Here is a 26,891-nt window from a genome sequence, read left to right on the forward strand (position 1 = left end):
TATTATATCATTAGAACATTACTGATGTGTAAATGTGTGAAAAGCAGTTTGACTTTTGATTGGTTGTTTCATTTGATCTACATATTAAAACTTTATTAAAGCAAAATATGTCCTGTTCTGATATTATACTATTTGAATCTTGAAATTAAATCCATATTTTCTCATATAAAGCGCAGTAAAAACTAAGAATTTATTTGATATGTAGTAGAGCAGAGATATTAAAAGACTTTAAATTTAAATTAAATGCCTCAAACGTATTAAATGCAGTCCATTTATTATTATATCTGAACTTAAATCAAATATATATAATTGTACAATAAAAAAATAAATAAATAAATCAAATTTGAGCCATATCTTGTGGGCAAACACGCGGTTTGAAAAAAAAAAAAGAGTTACAAAGTGAATCAGACACGATCCAATAGCGCCATCTATGGAGGGAAATATGTTACTGCTTCTTACCGCACCGTCTCACCACTTTACCGCTGCAAAACACAGTGCAGGCCGGGCTACAGATTGTCTCTGAATAAGAACAAGAAACATCGTCAAGATGTCTGACATGGAAGATGACTTCATGTGCGATGATGAAGAAGATTATGACCTGGTATTTACAACCGATATAACCTAGCCTACGCATAGATTTTAGCCGTTTGTCCGCTGAGGTTTTACAGTTAAGTGCCGACAGCACGGGCTAGCTAACGTTAGATGTTTAGTTAGCTTGCTGGCTAAAATCAAGCTGTCAGCGGAAGAAAAATGTTAGCTTCTTAGCTGGCTAACTGTTCTTGCAAGTAGCCACTATCTAGCTGAGCTGTATTTAACAATAAAGTTATTTTAAAGCTAGCATTGTGGGCATGTGTTGTACTGTCTCTGGGTTTGGATTGGTGTCATGAAAATCTAGTCATTGAGTTAGTTACCAACCCATGGCGTTGGCTAACAAGGTTAGCTCATGACTCATACCTGCAGCATAACATTGCATTTGCCATGCTTAGCTTAACGCTAGCTCGTACAGAGTTTCAAGTGTAGATCCAATTTACTTTGTTATGATTTGTACTTTAATGCAATCGTGTTCTTAAACGTAGGAATACTCAGAGGACAGTAATTCAGAGCCAAATGTGGATCTGGAGAACCAATACTATAACTCCAAAGCCTTGAAGGAGGACGATCCCAAAGCAGCGCTCAGCAGTTTCCAGAAGGTGGAGTTGCACTCCATATAAACGATCCGTGGTTACGGTTTCGCAACATTTACTAACATCTCTTGATTTGTTCTGTTCAGGTATTGGAACTCGAGGGAGAAAAAGGTGAATGGGGATTCAAAGCACTTAAACAGATGATCAAAATCAACTTTAAACTGGTACGTATGCTATACATTTTTCTTAAATAACCTGTTTGATTGAAAATATTGATGGTTATCTTTTGTTTGTGCACTTTATAGACCAATTTCCCAGAGATGATGAACCGGTACAAACAGCTCCTTACATACATTAGAAGTGCTGTCACCAGAAACTACTCAGAGAAGTCCATCAACTCCATTTTGGACTACATATCTACCTCCAAACAGGTATGCAGTGAGGCATAATGTGACTAGGATGTTTTATTGCAATTTGAATTGCTGTGTTTTTCCATTAAGTCCATTAACTGTGTCAACAGATGGATTTGCTGCAGGAGTTCTATGAAACCACATTGGAGGCTTTGAAAGATGCAAAAAATGACAGATTGTGGTTTAAAACAAACACAAAGGTATACAAAGATTTTTGTTTTAAAGATTTAAGGAAGTTCTACATGGTTGTTTTCCTTTTGTGCTCTGAAATATTCACTTTTGTTTAATTTTATTCAGTTGGGGAAGCTGTACTTAGAGAGAGAAGAGTATGGAAAACTACAAAAGATCCTTAGGCAACTTCACCAGTCATGTCAGGTAATCAGTGATATCTGTCTGTCTGTCTATCTATCTATCTATCTATCTATCTAGCTAGCTAGATTAATCACATTTTAATTGCATAACACTATTTGGCCCAAAGAGCAACATTTAGTGGACAACTGAATCAAATAATACACACAGACATTAATAGTGAAAACACAAGCTCTAGTAATGTCTGGACAAATGCATTTAATTGCATTTCAATTCAAAACAGTAGAAAAAAATTAGAAAATATCCCTGGCCAAAAGTGAACAGACCGAAAGTTAAAGCTATTGTATGTACTTTAACAGCTCCAGCTGTTCTCTAATTAGTCTCCAACATGTTACAGTACTTTTAACTTTTTAAATGTTTTCATCTACACTCTTCATTAGTAGACATTAAAATCTGACAGTAAGCCGGGGGGGATCAGCCGGCAGCAGCTTTGAATGTGTCGCTGTTATCGGTGTAACGGAAACCGTGCACTGACAAATGTTCCACATTGTTTGGAATGCAAACTGCAATTAAATGCATTAATTTTTTTTAATGCATTAGCACACAAAGCCTAAATTAGTTTTTTTGAGAATTTACAGACAATTTGATTAATATTTTATCTGCAGTAGCTTTTTATGTATTTACCTCACAGAAGGTGGTGTCTGTCGTAAATATGTTCAGGGGACAGGACTTGATGTAAACAATATGTTTGTATGTGCAATTGTGCTGTGTTTTGGTTAAATGTCAAAAATTAATGCAGCTCTTTGTTTTACTTTTATCAATACTACATTTAAATACAATACTGATGAGTAGAAAGCAGTGTATAGGTCTGCAGAAAGGAGTTTGAAGGCTCAACCCAAATGTTAAGACTGCATTGCATGTACTCCCTCTCAGCTAGTAACTGCTGGGATAGACTCCAGTCCTCCCTGCAACCCTGAATTGGAATATGCGGTATAGAAAATGAATGGATGGGTGGATGAAAGGCATTACGTGTATGAAAACAGTTTGTGGCACAACGAGGAGTCAGTGACCCTCTGAAACATAATATAGCTGCTCATCTAGTGAAATGATTAATTCATCTCTGAAGTAATCACTAAGGAGTACCTATCTAAGAGCATGAGAATATGTTTGAATAGAAGAAAGCATTTTACCTGAGCAACAGTGATTAGAGTGGTAAAGTGGTTGTCTACAATCCCAAGTTCTTCCACATGTCTTTGGGCATAACACAGCAACCTTCATAATGCTGGTTACTCCCATTATAGAGTTCAAATATGTAAGAATAAGCACTGTATGACTGCACTTGGGTACCATTGTACCACACTTTGTGGAATGCAAATAACCTAAATGAACCTAAATAAAATGGCAAGTGTGCTATAAGTGTGGACTTTTTAAATTAACTATGTTAATATATTTAATTTCTTACATAAAACTTTTCTTTATTAACTACAGACCGATGATGGAGAGGATGACTTGAAGAAAGGCACACAACTGCTGGAGATCTACGCTTTAGAAATCCAAATGTACACCGCACAGAAAAACAACAAGAAACTGAAAGCCCTCTACGAGCAGTCACTTCATATTAAATCTGCCATTCCCCACCCACTCATAATGGGAGTCATCAGAGGTATGGTCTTTTGTTAGTAGAGCAGTATTTTGTCTGAGCTGTGCCAGTCACATGTATGCTGAATAATTTGTTTTGTCCTGGCCAGAGTGTGGAGGGAAGATGCATCTTAGAGAGGGTGAGTTTGAGAAAGCTCACACTGACTTCTTTGAGGCCTTTAAAAACTACGATGAGTCTGGAAGCCCAAGAAGAACAACATGCCTGAAGTACCTGGTCCTAGCAAACATGCTGATGAAGTCAGGAATAAACCCTTTTGACTCCCAAGAGGTATGAAAGCAGTTGTAACTATGCTAAATGTTAGCTCTCAGTAAATGTACATATGTTGTGTCTAAGAATGCAACCAAGAGAGACAAGCAGGTTACAAGATTAGTTCATTGAGTACAGATTTTTGATAAAGCACAGCTCAAACATTTCTAATCACAGTGATTTGCTTTAAGTACAGTCAGTTAACGTTTATTTAAGATTCAGCAATTTAACATTTTTTTTCCTCCAAAGGCCAAACCTTACAAAAATGACCCTGAAATCCTAGCAATGACCAACTTAGTAAGGTAAGTACTTATTTATGTGAAAATGTAAAATACATCATTTGACTTGGAATGCTTTTACTAAAACATGCCTCCATAAAACTTTGCATGCAGTTACCTCTTGTCACCAGATGTGTTTAAGATACACTTTACAACTGTGCCATTGCATGCTTCCTTATAACTGCTGGATATAAGAGTTTTATTACATAAACAAGAAACCAAGAATGCACACCCCAAACTGTCAGAAGAATAGTGTTTAGAAGAAAGTTTAATAATATTTTACAACAGAATGAGAGTTTTCATGATCATGGACACACAATGTAAATGGGAAAACAACTGTGAATATTTTTCCTTTCAGCGCCTACCAGAACAATGACATCACCGAATTTGAGAAAATCTTGAAAACAAATCACAGTAACATAATGGACGACCCCTTCATTAGAGAGCACATAGAGGGTGAGTGGTGAACGTGACTTGACTCAAATTTTTGTTTTCTTCCTTTTTTGTTGGCTGATTTTGTGCTGTCGTTTCAGAGCTCCTGCGAAACATTAGAACTCAAGTGCTTATCAAACTCATCAAACCTTACACAAGAATACACATCCCCTTTATTTCAAAGGTGAGTCTACAAAACTGGTAAATGTCCCATTGTAAAATTTTCTCTATCACATTATGTTGAGAATGTTTTACACGAATGACCTTCTGACTCGTATGTGCATTGCTCAGAAGAGTTTTTTATACTTTAACTGATGGATGCTGACACTAAGTCAAATATGAAAAAAGGGAATTTTTGTGATTAAAGCCATTTATACTTAATTCACAGATCTTCTAGAGCAATATCTTTTTTTTTTATATACTTTTGTGTACTTCTAACCTTTTGCATTATAGTTATTTGTTGTGGCATTTTTGTAGCAAAGCCAGAGCTCCCAAATTGACTCATTGGCATAATATAAGAAGATTAAATATAAGTTCATCATTGATAAAATGATAAAAAGAATGATACATTTTTGATGTACAAGAACAACATTTATATAAATACTGTTATATGTGTAAAACAATTTTAGTCTTTTTAATAATTTTATTCTTAACTGTTTTTATTCAGATTAGTCGTTAGTCAATTAAATTATTTATTTTGATTGTCACAAAATAACTACAAAGGATAAGCAAATATGTATCAATATAATGAAAACATATTTGGATTACTGTAGTTATTAATGAAATTCATGATTATATTTTAAATTTGTTAATAGACTTTCATTTATTGCTCTGCACCGCTTCTATTGTTGTTTATTTGACTATACTTTGTCCACAGGTTTATATAACAGAAACAGTCATTTTCTGTACATTCTGCAATTTGTTTAATTCTGTGCCTTCTTCTTAGCAGTTGACAAACATCTTTACAGATGTGAGCATCAGTCTTGTCTTTTTCTGGTGTGTTTCAGGAGCTGAACATTGACGTATGTGATGTGGAGAGTTTGCTTGTGCAGTGCATCTTGGATAAGTACGTATGTCTCCCTCATATTTGCTGAGAAGTTTAACAAAAAAACACTTCCTTTCCTGTAAGTAGTGATAGTTCCTCATAGTTTGCATCCTTTAGCCTGTAAGGTAGTTTACCAGCATGAACCGAGTTTCATTTCTATCTTGTACTTAATCGATAATGTCTGCTATGTTCTCTTTTTTGCACTTTTTGTACGCCTTCTATTTGCTTGCACGTTTTTTGTGTTTACAAAGTTATGTGTATGTTCTCTTCCTGTACTGTAATGAAAATTAAATTGACCCAGCAATGGAAAAAAAATGTAAAAAATTCTCTTTCACAGTACAATCCATGGACGAATCGACCAGGTCAACCAGCTACTAGAACTGGACTACCAGAAAAGAGGAGGAGCTCGCTACACAGCTTTAGACAAATGGACAAATCAGCTGAACTCCTTGAACCAAGCCATTGTTAGCAAGCTCACATGATGGGATGTCAAATCTAGAGACAAAGAAAATGGCATGTTTTAATACATCCATAATGTATGCTACTGTGCTTCTTCAAGTATATCTGGCCAGACAAGATACACACCACAGCTTTTAAGAATGCATCAGTTTCAAGAAGACTCCAAGAACACCAAGAACATGTTCAGTTTCTATTTTTGTTTTTGGTTGTTTTTTTTTTTCTTTTTCCCCTAATGTCCTGATGGCAGGAAATCACTTGACACCTGTTTTTGTTTTTCATGTTGATTGGCAAATTCTTCCATGAACAGCAGACAATTGTTTCAGTTGTTTAAAAAAAATGCTTCAAATATTTCAGTTGTCTAAAAATGTGTATGAAAACGAGTACACAGTATTTTAATGTATACTGTTGCCTGTTTGTAATAAATAGATTTCTCTCAGCACTACAAGGACTGCCTTTGACTAGTCATAAGATTTAAAATGTGTCGTAAGTTAAACACAGATGTTAAAGTGAGATCCCACGGGAGGAAGGAAATAAATGTTAATGATTGTAGTATTTTCTACCTTCATGTCACTCTGTTAAACTAGAGAGAACATGTCCAGAAAACAACTTGAGGTGTTCATTTTATTACACTGTCAACAGGACATTAATGCAAAGCAACATGTTTGACTAAATGATCATATTTAGTCATATCTGAACACCTAATGATAAATTCTTGTAACAACGTTACAAATAGATATTTCACTGTTAAAACTTGTACCCTTAAATGGTGGTTTCCAATAAAAAAAAATGTGGCATTTTACAATATATTTGTAGTTTTTTCAAAAGTGTTTCTCTTTTTTTCTATGTGGGTTTTAGGGACTCGTAATAAAAATATTACAAAAATTTTAAAAATAGCTGTGTGGAGTAGCCATATTTCTATTTGGTTCAGATTTCAGAGAAACTGGAAAATGTAAGCAATCTGGGAAGTTGAAAATAAAAAGATCATATTTGCTTGTTTTGGCTGTGTGTTGCGGATTAAATGTGATTTTAGAAAGAAATTAAGACATTAAAAAAATAGAACCGAGTGATCTTTGAATCATTTGAGTATGTTTCTGTACATGCATGACGGTGTTTTCCAGTCAGTCCGCATTTTATGGTCTTCAACGGCTTCCGTTCCAGGTGACTCCCATTTCCTCACTGACAGCCGTTTTCTCTTCGTAAAAAGCCAGTGCTACAAGCTAGTTTGTGGGTTACGCAGCTAGCTGACGCAGTAGCAGCAGTCAACGGCGGAGTTCAGTTGCCGTGAAACGCTCAAAGCCTTTAGTAATAATTATTGACAATGAAGAAGTTAAAAGGGTCTACATCCTGACGTCCACATTGTGGTCAATGACGATCTGTGGCGGTGTTGGTGACTGACATGGACGCTGGTGACATTAAGGTACAGTTATTTACACTATTATGTCTATATGCTAATGTTTTAGCCTGTGGAAATAGGGCAGCGTTGGTTTATAATGGCGAGGCCAAAAAATTGGGTTCTTTTTACGTAATTCAGGAAGGGAACACTAATTTGCTGTCCATGCAAATAACAGTTACTTACTGGCTAAAATTACTCACTGGAGTATTTGTTCATACTAACACCGCAATGGGATTCGGCGTTTGTCAGGGAAAAGCTAGATAAGCATTTATCATATTTTGCTAGTAAGCTAACACTGAAACGTTAAAAAAAACGGTAACAGAAGGTTGTTAAGAAACGTTACCTGCCACACCTTAAATTTAGTCACAGTGCATGTATGTTCCCCCCCAAATGGATTAGATATATGCGAGACTATATTCCTCTGCATTGTGTCCTGTTTAGTCCAGTCCTAAATATTAGCTTGGCTGCTAGCTAAAGCTAACCTAAACACACTCAGCTGTTATTTGTCTGCGCTTGTCATTTTTAATCGCTGCCAGCTTAGCTAAAACAGTCAGGTTTAATTCATATTTGAATTTTTTTGTCACTTTTAAAAATGTAATTAATTATTTTTTAAGCAAGACTTTTCAATAAAGGTTTCAGTCAAGAAGGAATGCATGCATGAGTGTTGTTGTTAGGAGAGGCGGAGTCGTTTCGTGGACTGTCTGTAGAGGAATGTCTGGTTTTTCTGCATATATGTCATTCTTCTGCTGCTGTCAGCTATGCAGAAAGTTGAGTGTGTTTTTTTTTTTTTTTTTCTAAGTGTCATGTCCATAAATTTTCCTGTTACCTGAAGTACTAGGTGATGCTGTTTAGGGGTCAACATTCCTAATGAGCTGAATCAGGAACTTTGTGGTTCAGTGTTGTGATATTTTTGAGTTAATTTATATATAGCACATTTTGATACAATATAGTTTGTCCAAAGTACTGCATTAAATCTGACAATTTAAAGCCAAACTAAATTAAACCACCTGAATAAGAATCATTAAAACCGGTCCATGGATTATTTGATAACTAGGGGGGCATTGATACTGTATGCAATTTAAAAATAAATAAATGATTAGATGTTGGAACTAAATGCATAATGGAAAGAAAAAGTTGGCTAGTTGTTTTTTTTTTTTTTTTTTTTTTTTTTTTTTAGCTTTGAATGCTAATAGTGAAGACAGCCTTATCTCGAAGATTAGGCTATTCCAGAGTTTTGAATATTATACAGATAGAACCTGACCGGCCTTGAATGTCACTCTGAATCTTAGCATTACTAAAATCTGGTGGTCAAATAAGCTATGAAAGCAACGTGGAGCATAAGGTAGCAACAGGCTGAACAGATAACTTGGGGCAACACCATTTAAGTACTTAATCTACTTTATTTTATATTTAATCCTGCTTTGAAGAGGCAGCCAATGTAACAATGCTGTGATGTGCATCAGTTAAAAGCTTCAATATATCTGTTTTATGGTACACAAACAGCCTACCCTGCTTCATCACAGAACCAGGTACTGTCAAGTAATCTGTGTCTAGTTCCCTCCAAAAAAGCAGCCTGTGTGAGATTAAATGCTTGCACAAGCAGTGGCTTGTGAAATCAGTAGATCCCAGTCGATTCAGTCGAGTTCTGTCATCCCCAACGGATGCACATCTGGGTCTGACCTCATTGTCTCTTTCACAATCACAGCTATTCTCAGTCTCACAGTCTCACTAACACAGAGACACAAAAGACAAACATGATTGAATTGAGAGATGAATCATCTGCCCAACTCTCTTGACATTTTTTTAAATTGTTGGATTTCGCTGCCATGGTCCAGAATTCAAGATTCACTTCAACAGAACACAAGGCATCCATGTTATGGCTCGATTGATAATTAGCTTATCCTGTTGCACTGTCCCTACTTTATCCTCTCAAACTTAATCCCATAACAACAACCTATCAGCTACACTGTAGTATCGTTTAGACCACGACTAGGACTGCAGAAGTAAAGCCTGTAGCCATATCAGTCTGGGCTGGGAGTCTGTCACTTTGTTGGGGGGTGGGGGGTGTTGAGTTTCAGAAATCTCACTTTACAGCTGTGATTTAGTCCTCTTAACTAAACAGGCAGAACAGGCTTGGTTTATCTAGACTAGATAAGATGGGAGCTTAAGATCACCTTAGGGAAAGTGAGAGAACCACTTGCAAACAGAAGCAGTGGTAGACAATAGCTGTCTGTCTAACATCCACTGGGTGTGCTGATTCTCTATTCATACATCCCAACCACAGTTTCAGAGTGAGGGGATGCCTTTGTACACTGAACCCTGTCACCTCTTCTCATCCTTTTGCAAAACAGCAAATTAGAATTAAACAAATGGCAACAAATGTCACCATGGTGTAAGGCAAGGGATGCTCAAAAGGGAGTCATACTCACAGATAGCAAGGGGAAAATCGGGACAATTTGAGGAGTTGTTTAAATAAACAAAATTAATTTAAAAAATAAAAGTTAAGGAAAAAATTCTTAAAGTCTTATTTTCTGTTATTCTCAAGTTTTACTTAGTTTGACATTAAAGCAAAGATTATATATATTCTATTTATTTGATCACCAAGAAGCATAACCTTATATTATCTTGTTATAACTTTTAAAATAAGGGTTACAAGGTTTCAAATAAATTAATCAAATACTTCCACCCTCCCAAAGTCAAGTGCTGGATTTTGATCGCCAAATACCATGCTTCACTTCCACATTAGGTTGAACTGCAAGTCATATCAACAGTGTTTTTTTTTTTTGTTTGTTTTGTTTTTTTTAATTCCAACACACAAACAAAATATACCAAGCACATAACCCCTTTCATGCAGGCAATCATTTAACAGGTATAGAACTAGTCAAAAGTTTTGGCCCACTTTGCCATGACATTTAATAGGAAAAAGTGTCCAAACATTTGACTGGTACTGGATAAAGTCCACATATTAGTTTGTGTTATCAGCTGACATAACCTCCTCGTTTGACTCCATGTCAATGCAATAAAACTGTCTAAAGTTACCCTTGTAGAAATTTAACTTTTTGAGTTTTTGTCTAAAGTTTGCCCTTCTATGAAGTATTATTTTGTGTCTTTCCATGGCCTTATGAGCATGGTAGCTCAAGTTATCTGCCTGGTGATTTTCCATCTTAAATCTGGACACCCATAAAGCCATGATGATTAGATAAAGACAAAAACAGGATGCATAAATTGTTGTTGTGCTTTATGTATTTCTTTTATTAGCTGAATTGCGTCATACATTGATTTTGTAGCTTTTGTTTCCATGAAGAAAATGTAATTGGTAGTGGATTTTCTAAGCACTTAAACTAGGCTCAGTACTTCCTCTTGTTTTCATATTGAAACACTACTGTGGGGTGTATTTTATTCAACAAGGGGTTAATGTGGTGAGTGAACTGTGCTACAGATTTTATTTTTATGCAATAGTCAAATGATTCGATGTCCTCATTTGAAAAGGATCATACATTTGTGTGAAACATGTCGGAGTCCATTTGCAATACAGTATGAAACTGTTGTAGTTGATCAGCTACCTTGTTATTTTCACTTTTTGTATAAGGGCATAGAACTGGTCAAAAACTAAAATCTTTTATAAATTAGATGTCTGAGTCTATAGTATGCATTTCATAACAACTGAGTCTAGTGCAGGGCCACTCAATTCGATCATACAATGGCCACTGTCATCGTTTCACTGTCAATGTTTCCCTGCTCCAACACACCAGACTCAAATGCATCTAACAGTCTATGAAGTTCAGCACAATGAGTTATTAATTAGAATCAGGTGTGTTGGAGCAGGGAAACATTGAAAACCTGCTTGGACTGTGCCTCTTGTAGGATGGAATTGAGTAGCCCTGGTCTAGTGTTTGTCCTGTGATGCTCTTACTGGCTTTGAAAAAGTTTATGAACACAGCATTTAAAGCTTTAAATGTATGTACAGTATTACATGTTAATTAATTTTTCTTTATTTTATTTTTAATTATCATTGTTAACCATAGTTAAATACATTATTGGTATTATAAAGACTTACCAAGACACATTCCCAAAAGGCCTGATGAATACAAATCTAACCTTTTTTTTATTATTTTTTTAATTCTTCTGAAACTGATTTTAAGAAATGTTTGGACCAGTTTTGCTATGTTGTGTGCTTTAAGAGCCTCTGAAAGGTTCGTGTCATGAGAGATACAAAGTGCATTATATATGAACTAAAAATACTTCATGTCCCGTTGTAAAAGTCTTATCTTTTTGTTTTATTGATAGTTGTAAATACTCAAGCCTGTAATATTACTGGGTCAGATGAGGAAGTGACGTGTTTAGTTGTGATTACTTTTAAACTTATTAGTTTGGAGAATCTTCTTGTAGACATTACAGCACTGTTTCTTTTAGATGTTTATTGTGCTCAACTAAAGGAGAGTTGGGTACAGTTTGTTTAAAACGATAGCAGCTTTTGCAGGGTTATGCAAAAAGGCTTGAAATTTTTAAGACTTAAAGTAGTGTAACACATTTTGCAAAATCCAAGCAGTAAAACTTAGGTTGGAGGCACCTGACTGTGTTTTCATAACTTGTTGATTCCATCCCATAACTATTTATAGAGTGTGAGGTGGCAATAACAATACAATATAATCTGTTGTACTTCTAAGGTTCAGGTACAAAACATTCTAACTTGAAACATCCTATAAATCAAGCTGAGAATGCAATTTGACAAAGACATCTCTGTCCCTAAGAGCAAGGCTTGTTTCTTTAACAGATGCATCATGTGGCCAGTGATGACCTGAAGTTGCTCAGTTTGACAGCAATGGCTGCGTATTTCTCTCTGTGCAGGATGTGAAGCTTTCACCTGAAGTGGAACCATTCATCCCTCAAAGGAAAGGTCTTGAAGGATCCCTTGTCAGCATGAGCCTCTCTGGTGAGGCAGGTGGCGGAGGAGGGGGTGGAGGAATCGGAGGAGGCAGTGGAGGGATGGAAACCACACCCATACCCAGCTATCTCATCACTTGCTACCCTTTTGTCCAGGAAAACCAACCCAACAGGTATTCTTACTACCACAGTGATGGAGATATTTAGTGGTGGTTTGAACTCCTAAAGGCATTCACTTTGAACCCTATTGAACAATTAGCAAACTGTGTCAGTAATTCTTGTTTTTGACTCATTTAGATTGCCCCATTACTTTTGCTTTGAATCATTGTTGCTTCTTGGATTATTATGAGAAGTTTGGTGACTTAACTGAGAACAATCATCTTTTTCCTAGACTGTTGACAGTTTTTGTTTTCCTTTTTTCTATTATCAAAGAAACTCTGATTTGATTTATAGTAAGATGCCATTGTGTCCCTGATGTGCTTCACAAAAGATTGTGATCAAATCCTCTAAAGATTAAATTGAGTCTGAACTTTTAGTAAACATTCCCAGTTTTGGAGTTTGCTTAGAACCATAACATACTGTGTTTCCAGTGGCTCTTTCTTTGTCCACAGTGATCTGTTGTATCCTGCACACATCCGCTTCTTTGTTTCCTTCTCCACAATTTGAATGCAAGGAAATGCCCACTATAGTAGGCTGGCTGTGAAAATGTCAGATGGATTCTTATCAGCATTTGTTCAAACTGTGTACATACCCCTAACAAACCAAGCATCATGAACATCACTAGTGCATCACATATGTTAATCTCTTTTTGTTAAAATAATTTTTATTTAGCTGGATTTTATACTGTTTTTATTTTTAGAAAAATACAAGCTGAGAAATGTTTTCAAAAGTACTCCAAAGGACTTAACACACTGTTCTCTTAATTATTTTGTTTCTTTCTCACCGAACATAGGTGCACATCTTTTTTAAAGTTGGTCTGCTGTTGAGTACTTTATACCAAATTACACATCATCAGTTCCTCCTTTATTTATTTATTTATTGAGAGAATGAAATATCAGAAAAATTGAACATGTTGCCTTTTTTCTTCTCTATAGGCAACATCCTATGTACAATGGAGGGGAGCTGCGCTGGCAGCAGCCTAACCCTAACCCTGGTAGTCCATACCTGGCCTACCCCATCTTGTCTTCACCCCAACCTCCTGTTTCTAATGACTACGCTTACTACCAGATTATGCCTGCTCCTTGCCCACCTGTGATGGGCTTTTACCAACCCTTTACTGGCACCTATCCAGGACCAGTGCAAGCCGGAGTGGTCAATCCTGTCTCAACAGATGTTGGTGAAAGGCCTCTGCCACTAGGGCCAGCATATGGAATGGCAAGTCAAAGGGGAAGAGGCATGGTCAGAACTAATGTTCACCCAAAGGTACAGAAGATCAACAGCAATGCTGTTTTTTTTTTTTGTTTTTTTTTTTTTCTTTTTGAAGAGGAAAAAAATTGCTCAGCCTCATCCTCGATCTGTTAAGTGAGGGTATTGTCTCTCCTTTTCTTTTTGCCGTAGCAACATCTGGGTGTGTGTCAGCCTCCAAGAGGTCGTCGGCCTCCAACCAGAAACGTAGCTGTGCAGAAGGAGGTGTGCACCTTAGGACCTGATGGTAGGACCAAGACTGTCATGTTGGTAGATGCAGCACAGCAGACTGGTAAGTATAAAGAACTGATAATTAAAATATATGAGCATGCATGTAGTCTGAGCATGCAGGTTTTGTACAACCTAAACAAAAGATCATCTAAGAAACAGAAAGCTTGTTAGCTGTAGCATTGTTGAAAGCTTTAGTCTAAAAACGGCAAATGTCAGTAATGATCTCCATTTAGCTGTGACTGAAAGGAAGCTTAAGCTGAGCACATTCCAGACTATGCAAAGAATCTCTGCTTTGCTTTATCACAAGACTCTTTCCTGTCATTGAGGAAGAGGAACACAATGTCAGTAAGGACAGCATCTGGTCCTGCAAGTTGATGTTAATTATACTTGTTGTTGTTAACCTTTGAAAAAACTAGAATGACTAGATTCCAGTTGGAGTGGTTAACATGTGTGCAGCTCGTGATGATGATGATGATGTTCCTATCTTGGGAAAATTTGTAAGCGTGAACAAATAGTTTGTCTTCTCATTTGTTGTTTTACTTGTTAATCACAAATGTCATACTTTTGGCTTACATGAAACTGGCCCATGTTTGTTGTTCAGTTAGTCTCTATTGATCTATCAGTAAATTAGATTTATTACCCTTTTTAAATGATAAGTATAACAGTTTTATTACACTGTAAAATATATTGTGATTTTTCAGGTCTAAGTTTCCATTAACTTGTTTTCAGATTTCCCAGGTGAGGCATCAGGGCGGTGTGCTGCTGAGCGGGTTAGTCCACTGCTGTGGAAAAACCGAACAAAGAGAAGACGGGCTTCCCATCCAGCTGAAAGCTACAATGAACAGGGTGCCAGTGAGGCAGACATTGACAGTGATAGTGGATACTGTAGTCCCAAACACAACCAGGCAGCTTTGGTAGCACAACGAGCTGCAGAAAACGCAGCAGCACCCATGGTATGTATGGTTTATGCCATCAGCTCCAGATTCATCAGACTTCACAGAAAAACATATAGTATCTGAAATACTTAAACATTCAGGCCCAATGTAATCCCCACACTGGGGAATTTAAAAGACACATGAGATGAGAAAATATGTCAGCCACATAACGATTTCTATTCTAAAAACATTCCTAATGGTTTTGGTGCTACTCTGGCAGCCAATCTGGCACTGTATTGTGACACGGAAGAACTATACCAGTTTCCACCCTAGGACCCAACGAGGACTCACACAGACTTAAGTGATTATTGATTGAATGTATACGTTCTTTTAAGGGCTTAAATAGTTATGGATTCATTCATGAATTCATGGGTAATTTGAAAGTGTAACCCCTTTACCACCAAAAAGCATTGCTAATCAAACAGCATTGCTAATCAAACAGAGTAAAAAGAAGTGACACCAAGATGAATTTGGCAGTTATCACACTGGGTTTTTATTTTGCATCTAGCAATCCATTTCAGTTTGTGACAAACTCTGCATTATACATCTTAACAAAAACTACCAAAAGACATTAAAGCAGGGGTTTCAAATTCAAATACACTTTTACTTTTAGGAGCCTATGTTTCGTGTCCCGATGTTTGTATCTGATGTGGTACTTCGTTTCAAAGTGTCGTCTTAACGTTGTATTCTTATATTACATCCACACTGTTTCCACACAGACACACAAACACACAGCTTTGCCTCTTACATCACAAACATATACTCTGAAAACAGGCTTTCAAGGCAGGTGGGAGACAAAGTCCACTTTGCATTTAGCTATTTTTTGGGGAGAGGTTGTCATTGAAAGTTGATACAGGTGAGTAGCTCCATCAGGCCGCTCGTGGGCCTCTGATTAATGTTACAACGCACTGGCAGTGGATTGTGGTATCTGTAGTATTATGGTGGTGCATGCACTATATCAGCGGGCCAACTCTTAATAGTCATCAGATATTATCATGCAGGTCAAAGATAATTCATTCTAACTGGATGTTTCCCGCAGGCCTCGAGTTCAACACATGCAGTAAAGCCATGATTCTGATAAAACATATGCAGATGTCTACCAGTTTTACAAAAATGTGATAAATAACGAGAACAGCAATTAGCCAGATGTTGTAACTCGCACATAAACTTGTGCAAGCTGTATTTCCTACACAATTTGCTGGAGGCAGGGCAAAAACTTCTTTATGTCACAAATTACACTATGAACTCTGGGTAAGTCTTGCAGAATATGCTTCAATTCTGTGTGACACCTCATGTTTTCCAGATTCTATAACACTTAAGTGTGGAGATTTAACATTTTTTCCAGGCTGTATTTTTGGGTTCTGACATGGTTTTCAGTGACTAATTTAAAGTGATAAAGTGTAATACACGACATGAAAGGAAAAACAGCTTAATCCAATAAAGTTGCAACTAAAAGGTATTGGAGACATAAACATAACCTCTTGTAATATAGAGAAACCAGTAGGTTTAATTTGGTTAGGAAATTCTGTTTTCAAAATTTAAAATAGTTAAACTAATTTTCTGTTTTTAAAGTACAAATCATTTTAAATTAATTGCATATGAGCAGTACATTTTGAACACTTGTCTTTCCCTATGTACTCTGTTATTAACCGAAGTAAAGAAAACTTATAGATTGTTTCAATAAGATCAGAGATGAACAACTAGGATAAATTAAAATATCTGGCACACTGGGACCAATTAGGGGGAAGGTGTCCTTTAGGCTTAACATTTCCTTGTTTTATACATAAAGTCAATCTTTTTATTCACCATTTTCCATGTTTTCTGTGTTTTACATAGGGGGTTGATACTGGTGTAATGACAGGTACGTTTGATGCAACATTCTTGACTAAAGCTTACTATTTTCACAATGTTTCTATGCCTATATTTATCACACATCTCTATTAGCATTGCAAAATAATGAAAAATGTATTTTTATTTATTTTTGCTTCTAATATAGGTAACTGGGTAAATGTAGCATCTCAGGCTACATCAAAATCCTGGGGGGACAGAAATGGACAGTTTCACAGAGCAGATCAGAGGAAGAATCCTGAACAGAGAAACTTCTCGCAGGTATCAGTGCTGCTCTGGATTTTGGACTTTCTATTGATGAATGAATAAGAATTGTTTGTTGTTTTTTTTCCTTTGTTTGTTTTATTTAATTTAAAAATTGGCAAATAAAAAGGGAATTTTTTGGTTTTTGACAGATTTCTCTAATAGTAGATATGGGTGTAGATCCACAATTACGTTATTCATGAGCACAGGATTGTTCTATTTTCTATTTTCAGATATCTGGCCTCCTTTCCTACTGTATTCCCCTCACAAGACAAGTCGGCTCATGAAAACACAGGGATTAATGACTTTTTGATTTGTATGCTTACCGTATGCATCTTTCTGTTAGGATTTCAACAGTGGCTATCTGGGGCGTATGCCACCCAACCAGTCTGACCAAAGGCTACAGCCAGCACCTGTCACCAGCAGCGACCTCACTCCTGAGCCCCTCTACTTCGAGGTGAGAGGAGATGTGTTTTTGTGAATTTTAGTGTGAGTTCTCAACCCAGCACTGTTAAAATTATACTCATCATGCATCTGCATGTTTGCTAGGATGAAGACGAGTTTCCAGATCTTGCTACTGGAGGGTCTGTTCAACGCAGCAACAAACCAGAAACTGCTCCTGCTCAAACACATACACAAACAAAACTGCCTAAAAACCTGGTAAGAGGATTAATCGCATTGTTATGCGCAAAATGTCTCTTTCCTTTAAATGAAGGCCTATAGCTATATAAAGAAAATGCAGTAAATTTTGGTTTACAAACACTACATCAGGGGTCTCTAACCTGCGACTCTGGAGCTGCAGGTGGCTCTCTGGACTTTCCACAATGCCTCTAAATATGTGGCTAAAATTATTTTTTAAATCTAGCTTTCTTGTCATTAGGTTGGAAACCAGGGACTTTTTATTACAAAATTTTCCACAAATATCGACATCACTTTAGAAAAAAGTCTGTTTATCCTCTTTTTTATGTTTTATGTTTTCTTTATTTTAAAACCTTAAAAATGGAAATAAAAATGTGGTTCTTCAAAAATAACAAATATCCTATGGTGGCTCTTCATTAAAAATATATCTATTAATTTGCCTTTTTGTAAAGTCTTGTAACATTTGCAGCTCTAAAGGAGTTTTATTTAGCTGGCTGAGAGAAAAATGGCTCTTTGGATTGGAAAGGCTGCAGACCCCTGCACTAAACACATAAACAGATTTAGCAGCAGTTTTCTCTTTAAACAGCAACAGTTAAAATATTTCTTCATATATATTTATAAAATCAAATATTTATGAGAAAGAAATGGCTGAATGTTCAGGATTTACTAAGTAAAAGGTAAAAAGTCAGCAGGGTGAATTTAAAGCTGTGAAGCTGCTTCCTTCTAAACACAGAAGGAACAATATGTGATGAATATCAGCATCAGCTGAACAGACAAAAAGCAGGATTAGAATCTCACAGGTTCTAGATGGTGGGGAGAGAGAAATATTCACAATATGCACAATAACTTCCATCCATGCACCTTTACTGCTTCATTATCTAGACTTCTGGCCTATAAACTTTCATTCTTAGCTTGACTGCACCTGCAGTCTCCGCTACCGGGAGTTAATGGGTTAACATCTCGTTTCCGGGTGTAGCGTCAGGTCTGTAGATGTAACTATAAACATGTGTGGCATCCACAGAAAGTCCAGAATCTCAGCTACCAGCTCAGTAAAACCATTTATATGACCACCAAACACAGTTAAGACAACAAACAATTTAAAGAGCAGCTACACAAAGTCTGAAAAATATGTAAAGAGAGATGATGTCTCCCCATGTCCACCCCACGGCATGAACACAAACAAACGACTCCTCTACTGAAAGCTCACATCTCACAGATTCCACAGCTGGAAGTTTCATCTCGCTATGACCAAGATTCACCGAACCAGAGGCAGAAGAAGGCCCGATTTATGCTTTACGTTTGTAAAAACATATTCATAAAATGTCTTACCTTTGCTCTCTTGCATAAATTAAAACCGCATTTATTAAAATAAATAAAAAGTTTCCCATCCAAAAATCACGATGTTCTGTCCATCTGCATGTATTTTGACAAAGGGAAACGTCGGTTCTTCGTCTTCTTTCTTTTTTCGGACAGAAAACGTCTCCATTTTAATAAACCTGCTCTCTCCTGATTACAACAGACGCACCGCTGCAGCAGGGAAGGGAGACATGGACGCCACGAGCGTCCTTAACGCGCGATTAAAAAAATTAACGGCGTTAATTAAGCGTTGCATTAATGCGCGACTAACTAAATATATGTGTGTGTGTGTGTGTGTATGTATATATATATATATATATATATATATATATATATATATATATATATATATATAAAATTATCTGTACCCTCTTATTTCAAATGCTAAATCTGAGGTTATATGAGAAATCTTCACATCCCTGCTAATGTTCATGTCTGCATTTTAGTTGGATAACCTACCAGAAAACTCCCCAATCAACATTGTGCAGACACCCATTCCCATTACTACCTCTGTTCCTAAGAGGGCCAAGAGCCAGAGGAAGAAGGCTCTGGCTGCTGCTTTGGCCACTGCACAGGAGTACTCTGAAATCAGCATGGAACAGAAGAAACTGCAGGTATAGACACAACCCTCTCATCCTGATGAATGACAAACTGGTCTTCTGTTTAGCTGATTTTTTTGAATAATCTTACTCCATCTTTTCTGTTCTCACCTGTCAGGAAGCATTCACTAAAGCAGCAGGGAAAAAGAGTAAAACCTCTGTCGAGCTGGATCTGGGAGACATGTTGGCAGCTTTGGAAAAACAACAGCAGGCTATGAAGGCCAGGCAACTCACCAATACCAAACCGCTGTCTTTTACAGGTATTCATAAACTCAGTCCTGTAAAAACGGGTAGCTTTTTAAAGTGAAACACAAATCAATGTTTGGTTTAAACATCAGCAATGTAATTTAACCCAATATTTTTTTTGAAACTTTGTATTGATACTAATTTATTTCTTTCCAGTTGGAACGACCACTCCGTTCCACAGCTCAGGCTCCACCAGCGTGCCGTCCATGTTGAGGGGTCATCAGCAGCCACACTCGGCCCCCCATAATGCTTTAGATTCAACTGCACCCCGTATCAAGAGAGGGAAGGAGAAGGAAATTCCCAAAGTCAAACGGCCAACAGCCCTTAAAAAGGTCCATGATGTAAAGTTAATAATTTACTGATGTTTGAAAGGAAGATTTATAGAGCCATAAAATTTGTTTAAAAAAAACAAAAAAAAAAAAAGAAAGGGAAGTGTGATAAGTGCCATTATCTTGACATGATTTTATTCTGGATCTTTTAGATAATTTTAAAGGAACGTGAAGGGAAGAAAGGGAAGCCAAGTGTTGAACAAGGATCTCTGGGCCATGAAGAGCAAGAAGACGAGTGTCCACAGTTTAGTGATGATCTTGCTCGGGAGCCTGTCTCTCAGGAAGGTGAATAAAATTTCTTAAAAAGTGAAAACATAAATATAATTTTACACCACTGACATAGTCTCTGTTGGTCCCACAGAAAACGGTCTGAGTGTGCCCAGTGATGCATCCCTTTCTCCAGCTAGTCAAAACTCTCCATACAGCATCACCCCAGTGTCCCAGGGTTCTCCCGCCAGCTCTGGGATTGGCAGTCCCATGGCTTCAAACGCCATCACTAAGATCCACAGCAGACGTTTCAGAGAGTAAGCGCTCACTCTTGCTGCACATGGGCCTTTTTGAAAGAAACCCTGTCATCAGAATGTTTGAAAAATGCAATATGTGGTAACAAAAATTGTTAGTAAAGCAAATATTTGTCCCACTTAAACATTGCTGAGCCTTGGCTCTGAGAAGCATCCTCTGAGAGTTGACGGGTGGTTTTAAGGGTAGAACTGTACAAAGAAGTATTGAGAGTATATCACATTGTCCTTTCTCAGCAAAAATGTATGCCAGGCCCCACAAACATGGCTTTGTCCATCGGTGCCCTCTGCTGAAGGCCCATTGTCCCTGCCCACCCTTCTCTAACAGATTTTGCATTTAAAACCTCCAAAAGGCCTCTGTAGCCAAGCTCCTCCTCTTAGCTCTGACATGAGGACACTCATTCGTCAGACCATACCATGTTGGCTTTCTGATAAATACTTCAGACCACAAAGCTGTTGGAAACATCAAATCAGTCATTTTTCCAGTAACTGTTCTATAAAATATAACAAATTGGTGAATTGGCCATATATAAAATATAAGAGTTAGAAAAGCAACAACCACAAGCAGCAAATGTTTAATACAAACTTCAGTTATCAGAATTATTACATTTTTGTTTTACCTTTAACGATTTAGCTGCATCACAAGTGCTGATTTAAAATTAATGTCACAAACACATGTAACTTTTTTGTTTGTTTGTTTCTTTTGCAGGTACTGTAACCAAGTGTTGAGCAAGGAAATCGATGAGAGCGTTACCCTGCTGTTGCAGGAACTGGTTCGCTTCCAGGAGCGTATCTACCAGAAAGATCCTACCAAGGCCAAATCCAAACGCCGCCTGGTGATGGGTCTCAGAGAAGTCACCAAGCACATGAAGTTACATAAGATTAAGTGTGTCATCATTTCTCCCAACTGTGAGAAGATTCAGGCCAAAGGTAAATTTTACAGCGTATAGTGTTTTTTTTTTATATTTAAATCACAAGGCTACTTGTGTTAGAGAATTCTCACCCTAATCTGCAGCTCACCACATTTTATTACTGATTTAGCTGTTTAGCAAACAAGTAGAGACCAAGTATGATATTACTTGATGCTGATTTCTCTTAACTATTGACTCTAGCATAGATGCTACCAAAAACCGCTTCATTTTGTGTTTTATTGTTCAGGCCATTGTTGGGTATTTTCCACTCTTTTATTTCTTTTCTACAGTTCAATACATTTGAGTCATGAACTGTTTTCTGTGTTGCAGGTGGTTTAGATGAAGCTTTATATAATGTGATTGCCATGGCCAGAGAGCAGGAGATCCCCTTTGTGTTTGCCTTGGGTAGAAAAGCTCTTGGACGTTGCGTCAACAAGTTGGTGCCTGTTAGTGTTGTGGGCATTTTCAACTATTCTGGAGCTGAGGTAAGACACTTCATTCCCACTAAAAGCAGTTGCAGTAAGTTGCTGTTTACAGGGAGTTACAGACATTTAAGTGAAGAGTAAAACGGTAAAAACAACTTCTGTAGAGACCTTAGAAGCAGTGGGCTAACTTTTTGTATCTCCTTTCAGGGACTCTTCAACAGATTAGTGTCTCTGACAGAAGAGGCAAGGAAAGCCTACAAAGATATGGTGTCAGCTCTGGAGCAGGAGCAGGCAGAGGAGGCTCTGAAAAATGATAAGAAAGTCCCACATCACATGGGCCATTCCCGCAACCACTCAGCTGCTTCAGCTATCTCCTTTTGCTCGATCTTCTCTGAGCCCATCTCAGAGGTTAATGAAAAGGAGTATGGTGAGCTAGTTTTTCGTTTCTTGGTGTTCTGCTTTTTTAAATGTTAAGGTTTTAGTTCAGGTTTACACATAGCCAGCAGTGGATAAGATAGAAAGTGCAAGATGTTGTAAGTACTTAAATGTCTCTGTGCTTTTTCTTTAGAGACCAACTGGAGGAGTATGATGGAGTCTTCAGATGCTCCAGAGCCTGTAGAGACCGAGCCTAGTCGCCCTGCACCTTCCACAGTCCCCCAGAGGGACAGTGAGGCACTGGTAGCCAACACCAATGGCATCTCGCAAAGCTCTACTATTCCCCAGCCCAGAGTGGGGCCTCTGACGCAGAGTTCCAGTGACAAAGACGAGGTCCGAGTTGATGACAGACTGGAGCTGGCTTCTCAACAGAGTACGGAGACGGGCTCCTTGGATGGGAGCTGCAGAGGGCCGCTGACCTCCTCCATCACTTCCACTACTTCCACCTTGGTCCCAGGGATGTTGGAAGAGGCAGAGGAGGAGGACGAGGAGGAGGAAGACTACACTCCTGAACCTATTTCTGTGGAGGTGCCTACCCTGAGCAGCCGCATTGAGTCCTGGGTGTCTAAGACTTTGGAAAACTTGCACCTGGGAAAAAGCCAAGAAAGTACAGAGGAAGAAGATGAAGAGGACAAGGGGCAGACTGATGAGGACGAAGAGGAACTCGATTCAGCAGAAATCACAGAGGTTAGAATGGAGGGTGAAGATCAAGTGGAGGCTAAGAAGGTCACCGGTTGAACCCACTCCTGCATTTGCTCTCACATGGATTCATTTCCTCTGTCTTCTCCTGTGTGTGTAACCCCTGACACCAGGCATTATCTCAGGTATACAACCAACTGACCAACACTCACACACTGCAGAGAAACTGACCACCTTACAGACACACAGGTTCGCTAACCAAACAGCTAACAGTTTGAGAGACAGTAACCCATCATTTAAATATCACTACAAGCAGAAGGATGCCCTCACTTCTTCAGCCCATAACCTGCGACACTTGAATCCAGAGGGAAGCTTTTGATTATTCCCTCCTCCTAAGTTGAACTCTTTTAGAGATGTATGTGGGAGCAAGTGAGCAAGTGGGATCTGCTGTCTCTAGCTCATCGAGGGAGTTTAAAACCTTTATTCATTTGAAGCTCTGGAGGTTTACAGCTCTGCTAGTATTTGTGTACTTTGCATTTATTTAGCTGTTTACCAGCTTCATCATTGTAAATATGTTTGTCACAAAAAAAAGGTAGACTGCTCTTCTTTAACTGCTAGCTTTCATTACATTATTAAAGTGTCAGGGGTTCTGTCTTTGTACCAAAACCACTCCCACCCATCAGTCTTCAGTGTTTTTATTATTATATTTTTTTTTATTATAATTTTTTTTTTAAGTCCAAATAATGAGTGTCTCATTCTATATTTAGACGACTCAAATGACTTTAACTTCTAAGAAGCAAAACAAATAAGCATTGTGAATATAACCTTGTCTAAGTGACCCTACTATAATATGTAATGGTTTATCATATTGATTTTGCCTAGTGTGAAACTGTTTGAGGTTGGTTTTCCCCCTAAATGAAATCATCATGAGTTTCAGATGCTGTCTGTGCTTCATAAAAGAATGAAAAAGTTCTCCTCCTTTGTTCTCTCCAGTGAGATGGAGGAGGCATTGAAACTGTATTTTCAAGGTTCCTGACACCTTTTCTATCATTAACATTTAGGTCTTCTTTCCATCTAGAAACACCTTTTGCAAGCATTTTGGTAAATAAACCGACTCGGAACTAAGTCAAGTAACTTGTGATGTAAGAAATCTGTGTGTTGTTTACAGCATTAAGAATTAGGTTCCTAGAGAACAAGCAGCTGTTTACTATTCTTCACAAAGTTTAGCAATGCCCAAAAAATCATTAGTGTTGTTTATAAGTGATATGAATCACTGTCAATCTGTAGTAGATTTTATAAGCAGACTTTTTAAGGCATCCAGCTACAACCAGCACCACAATTGAAAAGCTCCCTCGAAGCGCAGTTACCACTGTCACATAGTTTTGTAAATACAAATGTATAAAAGAGATTTTTGGTTTTGCATTGTATTGAAAATGCAATCATCCTGTTCCTGAAGCCATTTAATAGTTAACATTTGAAAAGTTAGAATCCAAGTTGACATTGACTCAGTAAGTTTTGAGCCTGTAGGTGGAGATACAGCGGGTAAATGCAGTTATGCTGGGCTGTATGCAATGTGAAGCCCTGAGGTGGGAGATGTCTCCTTACCGATACTTGGAAATTATCTAAAGTATTTCTAGATTGATTGATTAAAGGTACGCTGTGTACGTGTGTGCGCGTGTGTGTGCATTTTGTTGCTATGATTTCCATCAAAGTGTTTGAAATATGTTTGACAAGAAGTGTGTTTTTGCACTATGTAAATACATTTCTGGTAAAGGTCTTGTAACTAATGTGAAGAAGAAAAAAAAAACGGTTTAATGAAGTACTTTTATTTTAAGTGTGTTCTTTGTCTTTATATGGATATTTAAGATTGTCTCCCTCTGACTATTCATCACTAGCAACATTGTTGGAGGCGGTTTCTCATAATCATGTTATCACTCTTAACCTATACGGACTGATGATTAACATCATTAAAATGTTGTTTAAGTAAATTATTTGGGCTGATACTTTGTTTACTTTTCTCCAACATATACATTAACACTTTACAGAGCAACTTAAACACATCAACAGGAAGTTGGTATGTGCAGCTGGATGAAGATGGATAAGTACTTTATTAATCCCTCAAATGTCATCAACTAGTGTGATAATCATTTGTTTTGGAACTGAAATATTAAGATTTGATGTCTTTGTACCTTTTAAGTTTTGCGTTGAAAAATTGGATGAAATGCTATCTGAATTAAAGCCCCCCTCCCCGTAATCTCCGTTTGCCAAATAATTGGACCCATTTATATTTTGTCAATCAAAACCATACATACTCTATTACACCCACAAAGACCAATATAAAAATATATAAAAGAAAAATAAATAAAAATGTGCCAGAAAAATGCATGTAACACTTCAGCACCAGTAGCCATTTCAAAGGTTTTCCATTTGTGCTGAAGAAATGACTTCAGATAAACCCCCCACCATTGCATCTGGGGTCTCCCTTGTGTAGGATTTAATCCAGAATTCTTCTTTATAGAGCCATGTTGTTGTCAAACATGCAGAATGTAGTTTGACATGGTTCTGATAAAAAATAAATAAGGCCTTTCTTGGAAGGGATGTGTGGATGCCAGTACTTCCAAAACCTTCCATATCATTCAGCATTAACTGTGCCATCACAGATGTGCATGTTTTCCATACACATTACATGACAATATTCCAATTTTTTAATCCATTTATCATGGATTTGGGTTCAGAAAAGGCTTGTATGAACCATAATTAAATGACAATATTCATAAGTTTTTCAGATTTTTTTTAAGCTTGTCTGCTGTTAGATGCCCATTATGGCCAAACATTATTCAATTGTTTAGCAATAACGGTAAGGTTTGTTACAGTTTCATAAAGGTTTTATTATCATATTAGTAATAGTGGAAATACAGCTGCATCAAATTTAAATAAGAATTATGCAAGGAATCAATTATACTATCAAATAGAATTATTGTTGCAGACCTGGGTTGACAGTTCAATGAATGGCCACTAGGGGGAGACAAAGCTCCTCATGCACTTAGACTGGAAGTCTCATCTCTGTAGTCACATCTATATATCTATACTTATATATATATATATATAGATATTTAGAGGATACAATTACCAAGACATTGTAATTTAATTACATTATTTGTTTTAGGAAAACAATTGAGGTCATGAAGTGGTTGTTACTTGATCACCACAAGTACAGAAGTACTTTTATCTGCATACCTCTTGTTTTTAAAAGATATTCATCTTTTGGCAAATATGAATCCTATGATATAATATGTCTTCTACAAAATGGTTAGATTTTAATAAGCATTTTTCCTGTATGTGAAATCTTTACAGTAAACAATAAGATAAAAAATAAGCAATAGAAATCAATAATAATGTATTTTATGTGCCACGAAGGATTTATTTAATAAAGTCTATAGTTTACATTATTGTCATAACATTTTGTGTTTCCCTATTGAACTGTGGTCCCGTGTTTTTTTTTCTTTTTTGTATAACAGTCTGTTTAAACTATGTTACTTCATTTGTATAAAAAAGTAATAAATATTGATCTCTTTTTTTAAAGAAAGATAATCTTTTAATCAGGAATGAATACCTTATGTAAAATACTCTTACTGGCGCCTGGGATATTGCTCTGATCAGAATCACATGGAAATGCAAATGTTTTGCTTAATCTCCTTCCTCGTGTTCATGCTGGTCATATGAATAACACTTTTATTAGGTACACTCTGAAATGTATAGTAATGTATTGTTCATGTGAGTTTGAGCAGTTTCAGCAATGCTTCTATATTTTTTCTCAAACTAGGTGAAAACATTTCTGGGGAGAAAATCAGTCTAATAATGTATTCACAGCAGCATACTTTAAAAGCATCTCT

General features: G+C 37.1%; 2 protein-coding genes across 2 annotated transcripts; both read left to right on the forward strand.

The window, feature by feature from the left end:
* Nucleotides 1–445: 445 nt before the first annotated feature.
* On the forward strand, nucleotides 446–6,762 carry cops2 (COP9 signalosome subunit 2). Its single transcript, XM_041991495.1, has 13 exons — nucleotides 446–601; nucleotides 1,077–1,190; nucleotides 1,271–1,348; nucleotides 1,430–1,555; nucleotides 1,645–1,734; nucleotides 1,832–1,909; nucleotides 3,332–3,506; nucleotides 3,592–3,770; nucleotides 3,999–4,051; nucleotides 4,386–4,483; nucleotides 4,561–4,643; nucleotides 5,467–5,525; nucleotides 5,842–6,762. The coding sequence occupies exons 1-13, from the start codon at nucleotides 548–550 to the stop codon at nucleotides 5,984–5,986; spliced, it is 1,332 nt and encodes a 443-aa protein (XP_041847429.1). The 5' UTR covers nucleotides 446–547; the 3' UTR covers nucleotides 5,987–6,762.
* Nucleotides 6,763–7,156: 394 nt separating this feature from the next.
* On the forward strand, nucleotides 7,157–24,989 carry secisbp2l (SECIS binding protein 2-like). The gene is made up of 18 exons (XM_041985936.1): nucleotides 7,157–7,380; nucleotides 12,205–12,413; nucleotides 13,335–13,662; nucleotides 13,798–13,936; nucleotides 14,605–14,828; nucleotides 16,647–16,671; nucleotides 16,807–16,919; nucleotides 17,248–17,358; nucleotides 17,451–17,561; nucleotides 19,343–19,510; nucleotides 19,614–19,755; nucleotides 19,898–20,073; nucleotides 20,223–20,355; nucleotides 20,432–20,594; nucleotides 21,298–21,518; nucleotides 21,830–21,984; nucleotides 22,132–22,351; nucleotides 22,493–24,989. Exons 1-18 carry the CDS (start codon nucleotides 7,360–7,362, stop codon nucleotides 23,095–23,097), a joined length of 3,264 nt encoding a protein of 1,087 aa, XP_041841870.1. The 5' UTR covers nucleotides 7,157–7,359; the 3' UTR covers nucleotides 23,098–24,989.
* Nucleotides 24,990–26,891: the final 1,902 nt, after the last annotated feature.

Source organism: Melanotaenia boesemani, chromosome 1 (genome assembly GCF_017639745.1).
Source record: "Melanotaenia boesemani isolate fMelBoe1 chromosome 1, fMelBoe1.pri, whole genome shotgun sequence".
In the NCBI taxonomy this organism is placed as follows: domain Eukaryota; kingdom Metazoa; phylum Chordata; class Actinopteri; order Atheriniformes; family Melanotaeniidae; genus Melanotaenia; species Melanotaenia boesemani.

What these genes read in the sequence shown, in the direction of transcription:
- cops2 (XM_041991495.1), top strand. Translation starts at nt 548, where the DNA reads ATGTCTGACATGGAAGATGACTTCATGTGCGATGATGAAGAAGATTAT. An exon ending in CATAATGGGAGTCATCAGAG is followed by an intron (nt 3,507 to 3,591) that starts GTATGGTCTTTT and finishes TGTCCTGGCCAG; the next exon opens with AGTGTGGAGGGAAGATGCAT. An exon ending in GCAATGACCAACTTAGTAAG is followed by an intron (nt 4,052 to 4,385) that starts GTAAGTACTTAT and finishes TTTTCCTTTCAG; the next exon opens with CGCCTACCAGAACAATGACA.
- secisbp2l (XM_041985936.1), top strand. Translation starts at nt 7,360, where the DNA reads ATGGACGCTGGTGACATTAAG. An exon ending in AAAACGCAGCAGCACCCATG is followed by an intron (nt 14,829 to 16,646) that starts GTATGTATGGTT and finishes TGTTTTACATAG; the next exon opens with GGGGTTGATACTGGTGTAAT. An exon ending in TCAACTATTCTGGAGCTGAG is followed by an intron (nt 21,985 to 22,131) that starts GTAAGACACTTC and finishes ATCTCCTTTCAG; the next exon opens with GGACTCTTCAACAGATTAGT.